Here is a 16,576-nt window from a genome sequence, read left to right as displayed (position 1 = left end):
CAGTATTACCTGTCCTGACCTGACCATGACTTTATTGGTATTCCCCTCAGTATTTCCAGACAGACTTTTGATAGGGCAATAAACTGTATTCTTTCTATTCATTACTCTTACCATACATTCTTATGGTAAAGTTCTGGCAGCAAGTGCATTCAGAGGAACTAATGGATTGCATAGTAGACAAATAAGCTTCCATATACACCCAGTAACACAGGCCATGTGTACACTAAACTAAACATTGGAGATGGTCCTCAGGAAGATCAATCCTCACATTCTCACAACCTATTTTAAATTTTATCCCCTTCTTTATCTTTCAAGTAACTGTTTTAAAAAAAGATTATACCACAAAAGTTTATTCATTTTTTATATTGTACATAAGCATTCAAGGCATTAATGTGTAACTATGCTGAGAAATTTCATGCTGATTATGATAATCTTTATTTCTTTGTTAAATGGTCAAATATTTATGCCTCTCTGCTGGATGGTAAGGGCTCAGAGCTGACCAATCTTTGGACTGTGGTTCCACTATCACTATTTATCCAATAAACACTGTATGGAGAAAACAAGGATTATCTGCAAATTGAAACTAGCATGGAACCAGGAATTAAACAAAAAATAATATGCCTAAGAAATCCAATTATTAAGAGGACTAGGTTTTATGCTGGTCTGGTCTAACAGATCTCATTGACTTCCAGGAATGATTGTTCAAAAATATATTTTCCTTTTGAGACAGAAGAAAGAAATGGAGTTTTATCCAATATATTATTTGTAAGTGATGTTCATTCTGATATCTTATAATATGGTGTTTCAGTATTGCTGTCTTCTGCGTTTCAGCACCATGTAATCTGGTAGAAGGTTACTAACATTTCAGAGGTCCTTGCTACCTCCATCATTAGCCAGCAAAGATCTCTGAAATGTTGGAAAACTTCTACCAGATTACAGAGTGCTACAACTCAGAAGACAGCCATCTTAATACTCACTGCTGTGAGAACCTCAAACCCTACCGAGATAGTGTCTGATCACTTATGTTTATGGAATGGTCAGAATCATCAGGAAGGTGGAAATGATCATGCTCTAGGCCAACAACCTATTACCCTGGAATGGATAGAAATAGTCTGTATCCTAACAATAAACAGAGAGGACAGGTTTCCTCTTAGCAAGTCATGTAAGCCTTTATTTCGAACCCTGAAAGAATGGAAAAAGACTAAAATGTCACTGTCTAAACACATGGAAAGTAATAAAGATACGTGTATGTAACAAACATATGATACGATATGTCCATGGTCCCAATGTAGCTTGAATCTTTAGGTGTAAACCTGCTCCTTCTCCCTCCAGAAATATACCAATTATTCTTCCGAAGTCACTGGCTAATATTTACTGCATGCAATAATTTTAATCTATCAGGCAAGCAACAGTGGCGCTTCCACGAGAATCATTATTGGAATACGATTATAGAGAATATTATTAAACTAACGGGAAATTCGTAGAATGCACACACATATGGTTGCCAGTACTGTAAAATGGTTATCGGACTACCAACATGGCTATTGAGAAGAGGTTGCTGTAAGAGTTATATTCCTTCTAGGTTGTTGTAATGTACGTAGTGTTGTGAAGTATTACATTTACATCATCTGTATACTTATGGTCAGTAACTGGATAGTAGCTTTAGTGGTGTAAGCTTAAATGTAAACACGCATTCGACGTTAATAGTTCTTATGACATTTCGAACCGTTCTACGTTAAGATAACACTGATAGCAATGGGTTTATGTTTAAAATACTTTCCTTGTATTGTGTGACTCACTATGTCATGAATATGGTACCTTTCATCACATAAAAGTAATCAGATTTATAACTGCAGTATTCAGAGAAAATATTTTTTACAAATATTCCGATTTCTCGTGTGTCGACATGTTTTTAAAATTATTTGTGAATTTCCGTTTGTGGTAATTCCGAGATAAGTAGGTTTAATGTACAAAGAGTGGGTATTGCATTAAACAAATACATGTGAAAATGAAGCTGGCTTTTGCAGTATTATAAATGCATTTGCATTATATGTTCAGTGGTCTTTATCTTTTGTACACAACATTCGTAAGCATAATGGGTTGTGAAATGAGTGAGTTACATTTGGAGCATTGTGTGCAAAGCTTGACGGTTCTGATGGATATTGGTGGTTTATGTTCAACTGATAATTGTGGTTTTATATATATATATATGTTTCTTCCTTTTCTTCTTGTCCGATGCCTTAGACAGTATGCAATGTCAGTATAAACATCTAGCACAGCTACACATCTCTGAGCAAGACTACACATAAGACAAGAAAACAAAAAAAAACATGCAATAAAAACAAATTATCAGTCAAACATAAGCCACACCAGTTTCCATATGCTGTGCTCCATCTAAAACAGAATAAAAAATAAATTTAAACACACAGACAGCATACTAAAATGCATGTATGGCATAGTTATAAAAGAGTGCATTTAATAGATTAGCTGCTTTACCTTTTTGAGCATAATGGCAACTAGGAGAACAGGTTACTCTTTTCAAAGGTGAATATTTTGCTTGAAGATGCTCTCTCACTACTATACACAATGCAAAGTGAGCACTGAAAATTTGAATGACATCTGCCAGATAGATCTAAAAAAATACTAATTGTGGTATGTTTCTGCAGTGATCAGGTGAAGTATGCACCAAGCTGTGCAGGTGTGAATGTGTTTGAACTAATTAAAGCTGTTTTACATTTTCATGAATTTTTTTAACAGCAAAATGTCAAAGCATTTCTTTTGTTCCGAGGTTTACTGCCCTCTTGCAATAGTTCTAATGGTACAGTAAACATGACTGGTTATTATTTGTTTTGCCCTTTTCACAGATGGCAGAAGCTAAAGTTACAGTTTATAGTGATGACAGATCAAACACTGTTCTGAATGAAGACACTAACTTCATAGTGGATCATCAGTTACCAAATGATGAAGAAATCAGTTTTGTACCTGATCAATCTAACATCAGTACACATTATCATAAAAACCTTTTAGACATTCCTGATGGGAATATTAAGGGGAGTTTTGAAGATAAATTGGGCCCTCATTTGCAGGAAACTGCACCAGAGCTTATGGATGATATGTCAAATGTTACAGTTGCAGGCACTTCCAGTGAAGACATAAAAGTGAATTATCACAACCAACTTGATGAAAGTAATATGAACAAAATAAAAAATGTTGAATCCTCAATTATCCGTACATCTTCTATTTCATTTACTACCAATGCCACTGATATTGTTAACTCAGAAAATATAGCAGCAGGATTTCCATTAAATTCTGGAAATGTACAACTCATGCACACCTCTTGCAGTCAGAATTCTAGCAATATTTCAGATTTGTTCACCAGTGCAACAGATTCTTCACACTGCAATAATCAGGAAAAAATGAATAATTCCTTGAAACTGATTTGTGACTATGGGAGTGATTCTGATATTGATGACAGTATTGAAATACATTCCAAACCAGGGGCCATCATTATGAGGCCTTCAGAAAATGAAAAATTATTTTCGATTGATTATAGAACAGCTCAGGTTTTATTTTCTGAGGACTCTGATGATAGTTCTGATAGTTCAGATGAGAAATCAGACAGTGACAGTTCAACTAGTTCCAGCAGCAGCAGTGGTTGCAGCAACAGTAATAGCGGCTCTTCATTAGGAATAGAAAATGCATCTGCTTTGAAGCGGTATGTGTACATATATGAAAGATAAATTTATGGTAAATGAAGTGAATTAAACAGTGGGACATGTATATGAGGACTTTCCATAGTGTAAGGCCCAAAATTAAATTTAAGGAATTGTTAGTGAATCTTTACATTTACAATATATTGTTCTGTTCTATTCTATTTTATTTTGATCTGTTCCTTTCAGTTCCTATGTAGACAGTAGGTCATTCATAGAAATCAATGGTGATAAAACAGGTGAATTAAATGAGTTTTTTAATTGCTGGGAAATAGTTAATTTTTAAAATAAGATATTTTCTGTGCATATTTACCAGTGTGTATGGTGTTCTATATAGTTTCAGAGTAATTAGTAATGTTCTTCCCTAGACATACTGCCTGTGAAACAAGAGTTTCTGACATGGTAAATTTGCTAATCTCGATTCATGTCATTAACATTAATTTGCATCTAACCATAATGCTTTGTGCTTTGAATGAAGCATTTCCTTAAGTTATTTTATTCTTCAGGAATGTTACTAATAATGAACAGAATAAAACTCCCAAACCTAAAAAGAAAGATCCAATGAAGACCAGGGGAGAAATTCTCATTGAAGACCTTCCTCCAATAAAAGATTTGCAAATCGAAGTGTCTGAAAAGGAATGTGTGGAACTGGGCAAAATATTCAGCATTGTGGACCAAATGGGTATGTGCGAGTCAGAGTTAATTTTCATATACCATACCATTGGAGGATTATGGTTTTAAACACTTACGCTTGTAGAATAAAAGTGTGAGTCATAGTAATGCTAAATAATTGAGGTCTTTAAAATTTTATTCTTGTGTATAAGAGCTGTAACAGTTCTCCAAATAATGTCTAGATTGAATGATTTCTAGTCATTTGCATTTATAACTTAATGTTCAACTTCACAACAAGGCAATTTGTCAATTTCTTCCAGTGGAGGTTTCTGTGGGATACTGTTGCATCTGCTTTACATAGGTTCTTTATGTCATACCTGTCTAATTGCATTGTATGTCATTGGTAATCTGATTCCAGATTATATATTTTACAAAGAGAACAAGTGTAATAGCTGAAGAGTTCAGTACCTTGATATTTATGCTAATAAATAAAATTCTGTTTTATTTCAGTGGTTGTTCAATCTATCAAGAATTCTCCTGCCCTTAATTTAGACAGTGTTTTGTTTCTTGATCATGGCAGAATAACTTTAGGATATATTTTTGATGTATTTGGTCCAGTTGGAGAACCCTTATACTGTGTTCGGTTTAATTCGGCAGAACACATTAAAGAAAAAGGAATAAAAAAAGATATGATAGTGTATTGTGCACCCACAAATGAACACACATCATATGTATTTCTTCAAGATCTGTTGAGGTAATGTTATTTGCGACACTTTCAAAGTGCATTCAAGGAGTTGTTTTAAAAATAATGTTGTAAACGTTCTAGTAAAGGAAGGACACTGTAGATAAGCATATAGAATCTTGAAATATAAACTTACTAAGGGCATAATAATTTTGCATTTGGAATTATAAAATATACTATATACAAGAGTATATTTAGTGTGTTAAGACTTGCATACAAATACTTTAGCTACTGGATCTGAATATAATTTAGGCTTGGCATACTTTTATGTTCCTCTTAATGGTTACTTTCATAACAGTGAGTGAGCTACAAGAATATCTTAGACACCACCAAGAAATATTCAGTTGCCAGTATGTACTAGTGTTTTCAATTCCTATTGAAACAAAGAGATGTAGTTATAAGTACTTCTATTGCAAAAAGTCACCTTTTTATAGATGGTCTTGGTAAATTAATTTGCTTATTCTATAGCATGAAAGGGTCAGATGCCTCTTGGGAAGACAACAATGAACCTCCACCCAAATGCCTTGATTATTCTGATGATGAAGAGGAGAGAACAGCAAAGAGATCAATCAAAGTTGGTGAGAGAAAGGTAAAAATGTATATAGTTAATACTTAAGTACTGATGGACCAACTAAACTAACTATGGAGCACAGACCTTCTTCATATGCTGATATTATACTCAAATAGTTAAGAAATTCCCTGCCTTTTATGGAACCTTGAAGGATTATTACAATGTTCACAAGAGCCTGCCACAGGTCACTGTTATAATCCTAATGGACTTCTGTTGCATATTCTTTTAGGATATTCATGAGAAAAAAGGCAGAACACTTAACAGACTAAGATCCCAAAAATATTCTGTTGGAAATACAATAAGTACATGAAACATTTATTTTATGATAATAATTATCAAGCCACTGTATTGAGATGATTTAGAATGTTGTATTTACATATTTTGTGTGAATCTTCTGTCTCTTGAGAAGTATGAATGTGATGATGACATGAAGCTTTGAGGTTATTTTATATGATAGTTTACATACCATTTTAGCTAGACAAGTGCAACTTGCTTTGATAAACATACCTACAAATTTTGAATGCCACTTTTTTGTGTCAGAGCACCAAGATGGTGAGTACATGAACATTTTTATTGTAAATAAAAAAAATTAAATCCTTGTTCCCTGGGGTAGGGCCAACTGAGAGATTCCTGCTGTTTTGGACTGCATAATAAAAATATATTTCTACTATACAGTTTTGCATTGCAACTTTGCACTTAATACTTGTCGCATATAGAGAATGACCATATTGAATTAGAGGAAGTACTTTTTTCATCAGCTAGAACTGGATTGTTTCAGGTCACAGATGAAGGTTCTGAACAGCCAAGGAAGAAGAACGGCAGTTCATTTGAAAAGAGGATGAATGAACGTAACCTTCGCATGACTGCTTTGCTTGCTAATAAGCCTGCAGCAGTAGCCATTAGAAATCGTGATAACAATAACAGTAATAATAGCAACAACAATAGTCCATGCCCACAACCTCCTAATTCTGCATGGTGGACTGCCCCCTTTCCCCCAAGCCCTAGGTTTCAACATGGTCTCAATAGACCACCCCCACCCCCCTTTACACCGGTTCCACCTAGACTCATTCAGCCACCAACATTCACCCTGCCTCCACCAGTTGCACCACCATTTTTTCCTCCAATCCAACCCCCTTCTTTTTCTCCATACAACCCTATTTTCTCTCCCTCAGTTCCACCCTTTGATCCAAATCGTCCACCTCCACCATTTGGGTTTCCTCGATCTATGCCTCCCCAGATGCCATACTTTCGTCCCCCTCTATGACCACATTGCTGTTTGTTACAGTTAACAGGCACTTGACTGGTCTGTTTGTCATTCTTTAAGTCAAGAATCCTGTGAAGCAGCAACAGATTTGTTCCTGCAACTGATGTAGCATTTTAGTCTATAAATATGGATGTTTAATAATTGTCTTTCTCATTTTGGTGCTGTGTGGTGTATATTTTGTGTTCCATTATCATCTTTTATATTCTACACCAATTTAATACTTGAGTTTATCACTATCCTTTGTAGAATGCTTCAGACATTGTTTATATTATAGACAGTTTACTGCATCTTTCACATTTGTTTTATTATCTAAACTGATTATCAGTATTTAATAATAAAAGTTATTATGTTAAAGGGGTTGCAGGAAATGTCAAGTACTTGTCAACATGAGAGCCAAAAAATGCTGAAAATGTTTATAAAATTACTGCCTATTGTGGGTGGGGATAAAAAGTTGGTTTTTGGTTATGAAGTGAAAAATGATATAACATTTCTTTTATATGTTGAAGTAAAAATACAGGAATCCAAAAACCTTGTGTCTAGAGATTATAGCATGGTTAAGTAGTCTGCCTTTAAATGTTACAAATTGTATAAAGTATTATCTTGTGAAGATGATTATGCACATGTGGCTGTGGTCTTCTGGAATTTGTATTTTTCTGTGTTGAGTATGCAAATTTGTTAAAAGGTAAGGCATGTACAGTATAATATCCACTAAGGAACTCTATTAAACATTACCAAAACCACCCTTTTTTCTTAAAAAAGATAATTTTACAATATATTATTTATCATGACAGTTTTATGATAAAACAGGTTGTCATTAAGCACATCATTTTTCTGTTGCTGTTATGCATCCAGTTTATAGAATCAAACTCTGGGCAATTACAGAAGGTTTAACAAATAAAAAGTATTTGTATTTCTTGAAATAGAATCTTTAAAGCTCCAGATTTTTAGGACAGTTCTAACTATACCACACTGCTGAAAGGTGAATTCATTCTGCAGATTTTCACCTTCCGAAGTCATGAATTAAATCTTGGATACTTGGATGGATGATACTATGACAGTTATATATCTTAAAAGCTGTATGAAATTTTGGTAGCTTCAATTCAAAATGAAGATTTCTGTCTTCTGAGTTGTTGCGCTGTGTAGTCTGGTCGACGTTAACCAACGTTTCAGAGGTCATACTGCCTCCGTCATCAGGGCGATGAATCTACCAGACTACACGGCGCGACAACCCAGAAGACAGAAATCTTCATACTGACCGCTGTGAAAACCTCAAATCTTTCAATTCAAAATGTTGTCTCCCCATTATGGCTTTATCCCTGCAGAAAGAGACCCTCTTACCAATTACATTGGAGGCTGATGGTCTCCAGTTCTGGTCTGGGCATTACTTTACAGAAGGCAAGTACAGAGTTTGGGGCTGCTATTTGATTGGGTAGTTTTCCTTGTAGTTTGTAGTAGGAGTGTGAATGTAATGAGTGAGGTAAAATAGTTTGGATGAACAAACTTCCAGAGGTGAAAAAGTGGACATTGGAGAGAGTTGACGAGATTTCTTAGCGCTGTTGAAAAAGTCACTTGGCTATTTTTTCCTCTAGTATGTAGTGATTTCAGTTAATTTTTATGATCTTAAAATTGCTCATGTACATCAATTGTTTTTTATGGAAGGATAATTTCAGTATTATTCTGAACAGTTATTGATTAAATCATGGGAAGCATGTTCTATTGTTGCTTCCAAAATATGAAAGCATTGTACTTCCTTTGTTCAAATTCAGTCAGCTATTTCATATTTTGAAAGATTATATGCATAATAAAGTGGAAATCGAACGGTATAATTTACCATTTTATCAAATTTTCCATCCCAGGGGGAATACGGTTTATATTTCAAATATTATGTAACACTATAAAATGAAGTCTATGTTGCACACATAAGGGAGATGAGAGAAATGTGTACAAAGTTTTGGTTGGAAGGCTTGCAGAGAGACGACCACTTGGAAGACCTAAACATAGTTTGAAGATATTAAAAGGGATTCTAGGGAAATAGGGTTTGGAGGTGTGGATTGGATTCATTTGACTCTAGTAAACAGTAATTAACCCTTGGGTTCAATAAAGTGCAGGAAATTCATTAACATTCCCTGTTATGCATTAAATCAGATTGTTTATTTGGCTATTCAGTGACTAATCTGCTGATATTATGTAGTGTGAGGTGGACAGATCATTAACGGTGAGTAGGTATGGATTTGGAAGGAGTGGACCATGTCCTATATCAAGGTACTATCCCAAAGAAAGGGAGGCGCTAAAATCTCCAGTTAAGGATGGAATGTAACCCACCCGAATACATCCGGAGTATGTCTGCAGTTGGGCTTTTTCTTACATAGACCTTTTCAAATTACCAGAAGAAAGCAGACAAAAAATATTTCGTAGGTATATATTTTTTGGAATTATTACCATACAAAACTTCAGGGCCTTTACTAAACAGCAATGTTGGTGTCGCCCCCAACTCACAGGTTCGCGCGTCGTTATTACCGATCGTATGAAATGGAGTCTAAGGTTGACATGGCCTCTACTGGCAAGATGTTTAGTCAAAATTTCATAGAAAGCGGCCAGTTTCTTTGAAATTGAAGGAGGCGACACAGGACGATGATCTCACAAGCCTATTAGTTTTATAAGAACCGAAAGTATAATATCTGCTATGTTTCGGGATAGGGGGTTAAACTACTAAGCTCTCTTTTCCGTAGCCTCACCAGGGATTAATTTTCGAAGTAGGCTATGGCCACATTTTTCTAAGTCATTAGCTTATGTTCTCGTCTCATTCAACGCATTTAACGCCTGTATTTGAAACGAGATAGTCAATAAAAATTCAATCACTTAAAAAAACATCTAAGAACCAAGAAACATTTCGATTTCAGAGTCTTATTGTGTTACGGATTGCACGAAGAAACTCCATTAATATGACGTAAATAAATTATCTTAATTTTAATAGACAAGTTCGTTACGGTCGCATGTAATTAATCCGTTACATTTAAAATCATTAAGTAAACTTTAATAACTTATTTATATCTCGGTCTTTTTGGCCAAAATATTGCTTTAAATATATATATATATTAATTACAGCTCTCCATTTAAAAGTAATATAAATTCGTTGGCTGTCTTCTGGGTTGTTGTGCCGTATAGTCTGGTAGAAGTTTACCGACGTTTCTACCAGACTACACGGCATAACAACCCAGAAGACAACCATCTGCATAGGTATTTTCTGTTACAAATCGACATCAAAACCAAGAAGATTTTAGCATATGAACGATAATGTATATCTTCGGCTTTCGGGGAAAAACCTCATGAAATATGTAAGGGTTTCCAACGTTTCGGCAAGCACTGCACTTTTCATCATCAGAGTGAATTAACTCTGCAGATGGCAACTGCAATGTTAGCCGAAATGTCAGAAAGCCCTGAACATTCCAAGTGTCTCATCCCCGAAAGCCGAAGATACACATTAAACAATAGCCACGAAAACCTAAGGACAAGAATATGAAATATTTTCTAATTATATGCAATATGGTACATTTTAATGTGTTTCTGCGTAACATTTTATATTAAACATAACATATGCGCTTTTGTAATGGTGAAACAGGGTATTCGGTACACTGACTGAGAAGAATAAAAGGAGCTAACTTTCACTCCCGCTTATTAAAATTACTTCAAGAAAGAAGAAACAAGAAGAAGAAAGGCATATGTTCATGCTATCGTCTTCTAGATCGCCTTGAGCTCACAATGCGTATCAAACGTGACTGCAAAGCACTGTAGGCCATTTGTCGAGTAACGTTTTGGTGGCAGTTTTCACTAAGACAAGGAAATTTCTTTATGGACTATTACTGTACAGAAGTTCTTGTGGGGAGGTGATTAATACAAACCGTGTTCATATCTCCAAAGTGCATTATCTTACTATTATTAATTTCTCTTTTAGTTGTGTTCAGTCGTGAAATGAGATAAGAGCGTTGGTTTTCAAAGAAGTTAACGGACCCTCCATAAATTATCAAAGTAAGTCAATTTTAAATTAAAACTATTGTGTTTATTGTTATGTACTATAATTAATCTGTTTCTATATGTGATTTAAAAATAATTTTAGATGTACTATTATTGAACACGTTTCGTCAGCTTCTGAACTTAACGATACTTCTATATTTTCAGTGTTTTCACATACGAAGGTGAAAATTAGAACATAATTATACTTAGGAAATTTCAAAGACTCGTATTTTTAGTAATGAAAATACTAGCTCGGCTGTTAATAAAAATTCCTGATTCCAATCTGAGTCGGAATATTGGCTGCTGTTATGTTTCTCTCAGTGAACTCAGGAAATTCCTCCAATATCTCAATACAACCAGAACAACAGTCTTTAATATCTTTTGCAAATCATCCGACGGGTTAAATGGCTTGCAGGGCAACAAACCAAATTTTCATACAGTCTGCGTTGACATACAAACAGTTTTAATGTGATTTAGGTCCAATTTCCTTAATTTAAATTCTTCTGGGTAGAAATAAAAATGAAATTGACGATATTCCTGAAATAGTATGACAGAATGAAGGCGAATGTGATATTCTTTACAGTAATGTGTGACACGTCATAAATTACATATTACGCCTTCATATGTTTCATAAAGAGATTGTTTTCACATCGTTCTGTATTGAGGTAAGAAATCAAATGTTCCGCATGAATAAGAAAAGAAAAAATGAGAAAACAAACGAGTATGAAAATAAAATGTGTTCCACGTTTATAGAAATAAGAATAAATCCGGAGTAGGCGACACCTTTTTTTTTTTTTTTTTTTTTCGCGGTGAAATTCCTTGAACAAGGATAAACCTGAATACATTATTCATGCACTTCCTTTCTATAAAATTATAAGAAACAAACGAGAAATCTCGATTTTTCAAAGAAAACAGAATCTGCGTGCTTTACACTCATCAGACTTCATTTCTCACAAGTACTGTTTCGACTCGAAACTTGTTTTATGATATAGCTAATCAGTCTTCTGGGAACGTGGTAGGACTTCTTATTTAAAGATGATGACTGATTCTTAAACTGAAGATGTTATACAGCGTCACAAGAGATGGTGAAATTATCATGGAATTATTTAGAACAGCGGTTCTTAGTCTGTTCCAGCTCTGGGGCCACATTCGCCTTTCCTTATCAATTTTCGGCCAGCAAAATTATAGAGGGCAGTTTATTTAACCGCCATGGCAATTTATTAAAAATGCTACTAAATTATGCTTACTGTTGCAAACTGGTTCACATATTTCTCAATAAATTTCTTTAACAAAATACATCATTAGTGAGATAAGTGACACTGATTTTGCACGTGTAATCTTTCAGTGCCAAATTTAATTCTTCGTTAAGGTATGTATAGATAATTAATGCTAAATACTGATGATATTAATAACACGCGTTTTCTGGAATTGGGCAACTGTTTTTCATCGTACAAGTGACACAGTATTACATTAAATATACACCGACCGCAGAAAACATTGGCGGGCTGCGGATTGCAAACCTCTGCTCTATATTATATACGAGAAGGTAGAATTTTATAATTGGCCGTACGCCTATTGACATGTCTAAAATAAGCCGGTATGGACGGAATCTTTTCCTATCCAGAGAGACAGTTACATTGTATTATATTACTGTCCTAATACGAATATATTATCTCTAGTGTTCAGTGGTCTCATAAGTGAAAGAGACGATCATAGTACGAATGAAAACTTGCGCATTGAATATGGGCCTATACATGTTGCCTTTGCTTATTTTCAGATGAATTTTCATTTGATCTTTGTGCCATTGGTGGCAGCAGTGTGTCTGGTTCTTCGTACTGGAGACGCTGGACGTTTTAATCTGAATCAGTTGTCCCGCAAAGTAAGAGCTACCAGAGTTCCGCTTCTAATCAACGTGGCCGACAACCCGTCAGGTGCATTTAAACAGCAGCTACGAGAAACCTCACCAGAGTCGTTCCAGACAACCAACAACCGTGGAGTAACAGTAGTGGAGATTATCAAATCAGTAGAGGTGAAACTGAACGGTTCCAACGAATTGAATGCCGAAACTACTTCTATGGTAACGGACGATTTATTGTTTTCCGATATCGATAATGAGAATAATGTAAAACAAAGTTCAAGGCAGAGCGCAGAGAGACATAAAGACAACAGCAGAGCAAAGTATAGGAGAATTAAAGAAGGCGCTATTCTTCCAGTAACATCAATTGAAACAAACGACGAAAACGAAGAAAATGACTGGAAATCTACGCCAAAAGGAATATTTCGTAAAAATTTGCCTTACGAAGGTTTAGACTTCAATAGCAGAATATTATTAGGGAACGTACTTGTTCGAAAATGTAATAATGAAATTGGGGATCATAAATACATCTATTTCAGTGACCCAAACGTTTCTGACAACAAGCATCATGTAACCTATATTAATCACAATAGTTCCACTGCCTTCAACACTTCTAGAATAAATGTAAAATTTCCCCCAAAGATGCTTCCATTTAAAAACATAAATGCACAACAGAACAGGCCAAACAAGACAAGTATTACAAGCAATAAAATTTCTCAATCACAAAAAGCACTTTATCGTAGCAGAATTGGAAAACAAAGTAGTATTAACCTGAAGAATATAAAGCATACTGAAAATGAAAACAAGCAGAATCTTCCAGAATCAATCCCTACTAACATCCCGCAAACACAAGACAGAAAGGAAAGACTACAAGCGCTCACACATTGGGATTTTGGCAAGAAAACTCCGAATAGTCCCACTGATGAAAACAGTTACGTGCCCACTTCTAGCATATCAAAAAAACCTTCAATGAATCAAATTTCGAGCGATTTGGTTACAGATTTACCTCATACGGCACAGCCTTCAAGGTACACACTGCAGCCCATAGAAGTGACGACCAGAAGACCAGTTACAGAGAATGAAATCGAACAACCGGTGGAACCTCAATTTATTCTTCAGAACGCCTTCCCGAAACATCAAAAGTTTCGTATTTATAGTAATATCAACAACATTCAAACTCTCCCAGTTGCCCCTACGGTAAACATCGAGAGCGCTCAACCTGATCACGGCATCCATACCCACAATGGAAACGTAATAAGGCAATATCTTGGATCACACATGTTTCCCAACAGCCATTACAGCGGCGATCTTATGAGTGAAAATGTTGAAGATTTGAACGCGAGGGCACACAGTTCTCAGACAGCAACAGCACAAAACTACATTCCTGTAGCTAATATCGTACAGCAATCAGAGCAGCAACACGACGTGCAGAACAACTTGCGACCTGTAATTTTTGTTCCACACGTCGCACTTCAGCAGCAACGGCACTTTCCTGCCGTCGTTACTTTGCAGGCTGTGGACGCCGGAGGAGCGACTCGTGGGATACCTGTTGTAGCACAGCATCAAAACTCTCCTCATTTGTACCAGGCTGCCCTTGTTGATCCCAACTCTGCTCTGCCAGTACAAAATGCAGTCGTTTATGAAGGTAAGCCTGTTCCCTCAACCATTACATGGACCTACTGCAGATATGAAGACGTTCTGGTCTCCGTTTTTAAACAGTTGTATCTTACGTCTGTCTCAGAACTTTCATAGCTGTTGGCCCATCGTGAGGCAAATCTCTTCAGACAATGATCCACTGTAAGACGGTCTGATAAACTCTCGCCATTCGTGGGGGTTACGCTCTTGAAAACCTAGCAAATGGTAAAACCGGGATGCGCGAAGTTAAGTTATGGGGAAAATGGAGTTAGGGGGACCAAATACACACTAAACATGATGATTAATAAACATAAAATCTTCAATGTTGCTGTTCATTGGGATGACGACGGCGTTATGAGTTGAAAGTTGTCAGTGTGAACGAACAATGTCAACCATCAGTTCTAAGAACTGCGAAAGTACAGACCAGATACATTCGGTGTGGCACGAAATCTACGTAGCGGCTACTGAGACAGGAGGGCAGATGGGGGCTGTTGTGTATTTTTCCGTGTGCCTACGCGAGAACGACCGCGAATGAGCGAGGGACCGACGCCGCGATGCACAAATATTAATTTTTTTCGCGAATAAGCAAACCCGCAAACATGGAGGTTCTCCTGTATTTCGCATGTCGCATTAGAGACACCCCTCTCCATGTCCGTTGTTTCTGTTCTCCCTTCATGACGCGTCTGTCCGGAATTAAATTCAAAACGTATCACGTCGACCCACAGTCACATAACCGCTGTATGAAACAAATCGATTTGGTGCTTGCTGCCTCCATCATCAGGGCGGTTTAATATTTTGCTCTGTTTCACTTTGCTGCCTATATTCACCAAGATTCTAAAAATAACGTTTTTATAATTTACAGGTGTGTTGGTGCCGTACCCACGGGATAAGCCTATACAAGGAGAATATTCAGAGATTGTGCCTGTATATTTTGCATAAGACTGTAACTACACGATAATACTGTCATATCAGATTATTCACCTTCAATAAATTGATACTATTTCTAATAAAATAAGAAGAAAGTGAGTGGAGAAGTAATTATCATAATTAAGGTACAGTAAATAGGGCAAGAATCCTGTAGAAATAAGTTTGATTCATATCTATGTACTGGTTAGGAAAACGTCAAGAACTTTGAAATATTAAAAACTTTCGTAATATTTGTTATAGTCTGCCAAACAGATTCGTCGTTTTAAAAACTCTAATAATTCTCATTGAAACTATACGAACGAAACATGAAGTGTATGAAATGGTGATTTATGGCATGCATGTTTCGGCAACAAGCTTAACGTAATTGCTTTGCCAAAGAATTGCCTCAGTGATGAGATAATCTGCCTGTAATTTATTCAACACGGTACATTACTAACGTAATTTTGTTCTCAAGGAATGACACTGACCATTTCTATGAAGTAAAATTCTCAGGTTTTGTAATTTTACGATATTCCTGTTTGACTGACGAATTAGGCGTGCACAAGCCACGAGGTATTCGTCTGAGGCGCCACACGCAGGACGACGATGTTTAGCCCTTTTAGACCCTGAATGCAAAACTACACATGTCTCTTTATTTCTCGTTCCACTACAACAGCTACGCTTTTGAATCCCACGCTGTTATTAATGTGGAGATCTCTCTACGTTACCAATGTCTGTATATTCCTGACACAAGATGCACTATAATTTGAAGACAAAAGTATGTGATTTAATATTTTGTATAGGCTATCACCTGCATATTACTATTCGGGAAATGTTCACTTCTTGAAAATGTATATATACTTAAATATTTTGGAATAAAATCATTTCAAATCTCTATCATACAAATCCAATGCATTATGCTTTAGAATAGGAACTCAATTCTAAAATATAACGAATACGAAGTCAGAAAAGACGAGTTTATGGTTGTTGCAAGCGTCGGTAATCTGGAAATATTTCGAATAAAAGCTTTCATACTTTCATTCCAGAGAACATTCTGAACAAATAAGACCTTAAAATTTCAGCTTGCATTCAGTAAACTAATTAATAAAAGTATCAAGTACAAGATATTTATAATAGGTACAAAAAAAACAAAAAATCCCAGTAACTGCAAAAGAGATTACTACTTTTCATATTCTTGTTCCCCCAAATTTACGAATAATCAGGAACGTTGTAGGCACTCGCCGCTTCTGGGAAAATTTAGTATACAAGG

At 35.8% G+C, this 16,576-nt stretch overlaps 2 protein-coding genes and 1 long non-coding RNA gene across 4 annotated transcripts in view; 2 read left to right on the top strand and 1 right to left on the bottom strand.

Moving 5' to 3' along the window:
* LOC110831063 (uncharacterized) overlaps positions 1 to 16,576 on the bottom strand; it is a 46,706-nt gene that overhangs the window by 29,593 nt on the left and 537 nt on the right. The gene's annotated exons all lie outside the window — the stretch shown is intronic.
* On the top strand, positions 1,455 to 7,778 carry LOC110831059 (uncharacterized). 2 transcript variants are annotated; one of them, XM_022066624.2, is made up of 6 exons: positions 1,455 to 1,593; positions 2,865 to 3,715; positions 4,217 to 4,392; positions 4,833 to 5,076; positions 5,533 to 5,653; positions 6,414 to 7,778. In XM_022066624.2, exons 2-6 carry the CDS (start codon positions 2,865 to 2,867, stop codon positions 6,897 to 6,899), a joined length of 1,878 nt encoding a protein of 625 aa, XP_021922316.1. In that variant the 5' UTR covers positions 1,455 to 1,593; the 3' UTR covers positions 6,900 to 7,778. The 2 variants fall into 2 exon arrangements, with proteins under 2 accessions (XP_021922316.1, XP_021922314.1); XM_022066622.2 differs by having other exon boundaries at positions 1,509 to 1,641.
* LOC110831061 (uncharacterized) lies at positions 10,091 to 15,426 on the top strand. Its single transcript, XM_022066626.2, has 3 exons — positions 10,091 to 10,925; positions 12,688 to 14,410; positions 15,263 to 15,426. Exons 2-3 carry the CDS (start codon positions 12,688 to 12,690, stop codon positions 15,337 to 15,339), a joined length of 1,800 nt encoding a protein of 599 aa, XP_021922318.2. The 5' UTR covers positions 10,091 to 10,925; the 3' UTR covers positions 15,340 to 15,426.

The sequence above is a fragment of the Zootermopsis nevadensis genome, unplaced genomic scaffold (genome assembly GCF_977971745.1).
Source record: "Zootermopsis nevadensis isolate Lab colony 2312 unplaced genomic scaffold, Znev_1.0 Znev_ptg000030l, whole genome shotgun sequence".
NCBI classification, from domain to species: domain Eukaryota; kingdom Metazoa; phylum Arthropoda; class Insecta; order Blattodea; family Termopsidae; genus Zootermopsis; species Zootermopsis nevadensis.
Note: the sequence above shows the minus strand (reverse complement) of the source record. Positions and strands in the feature narration are given on the sequence as shown.

Coding starts and splice junctions, on each gene's coding strand:
- LOC110831061 (XM_022066626.2), top strand. CDS start 12,688: ATGAATTTTCATTTGATCTTTGTGCCATTGGTGGCAGCAGTGTGTCTG. Junction 14,411..15,262: donor AAATGCAGTCGTTTATGAAG/GTAAGCCTGTTC, acceptor TATAATTTACAG/GTGTGTTGGTGCCGTACCCA.
- LOC110831059 (XM_022066622.2), top strand. Junction 3,716..4,216: donor AATGCATCTGCTTTGAAGCG/GTATGTGTACAT, acceptor TTTATTCTTCAG/GAATGTTACTAATAATGAAC. Junction 4,393..4,832: donor CAGCATTGTGGACCAAATGG/GTATGTGCGAGT, acceptor GTTTTATTTCAG/TGGTTGTTCAATCTATCAAG.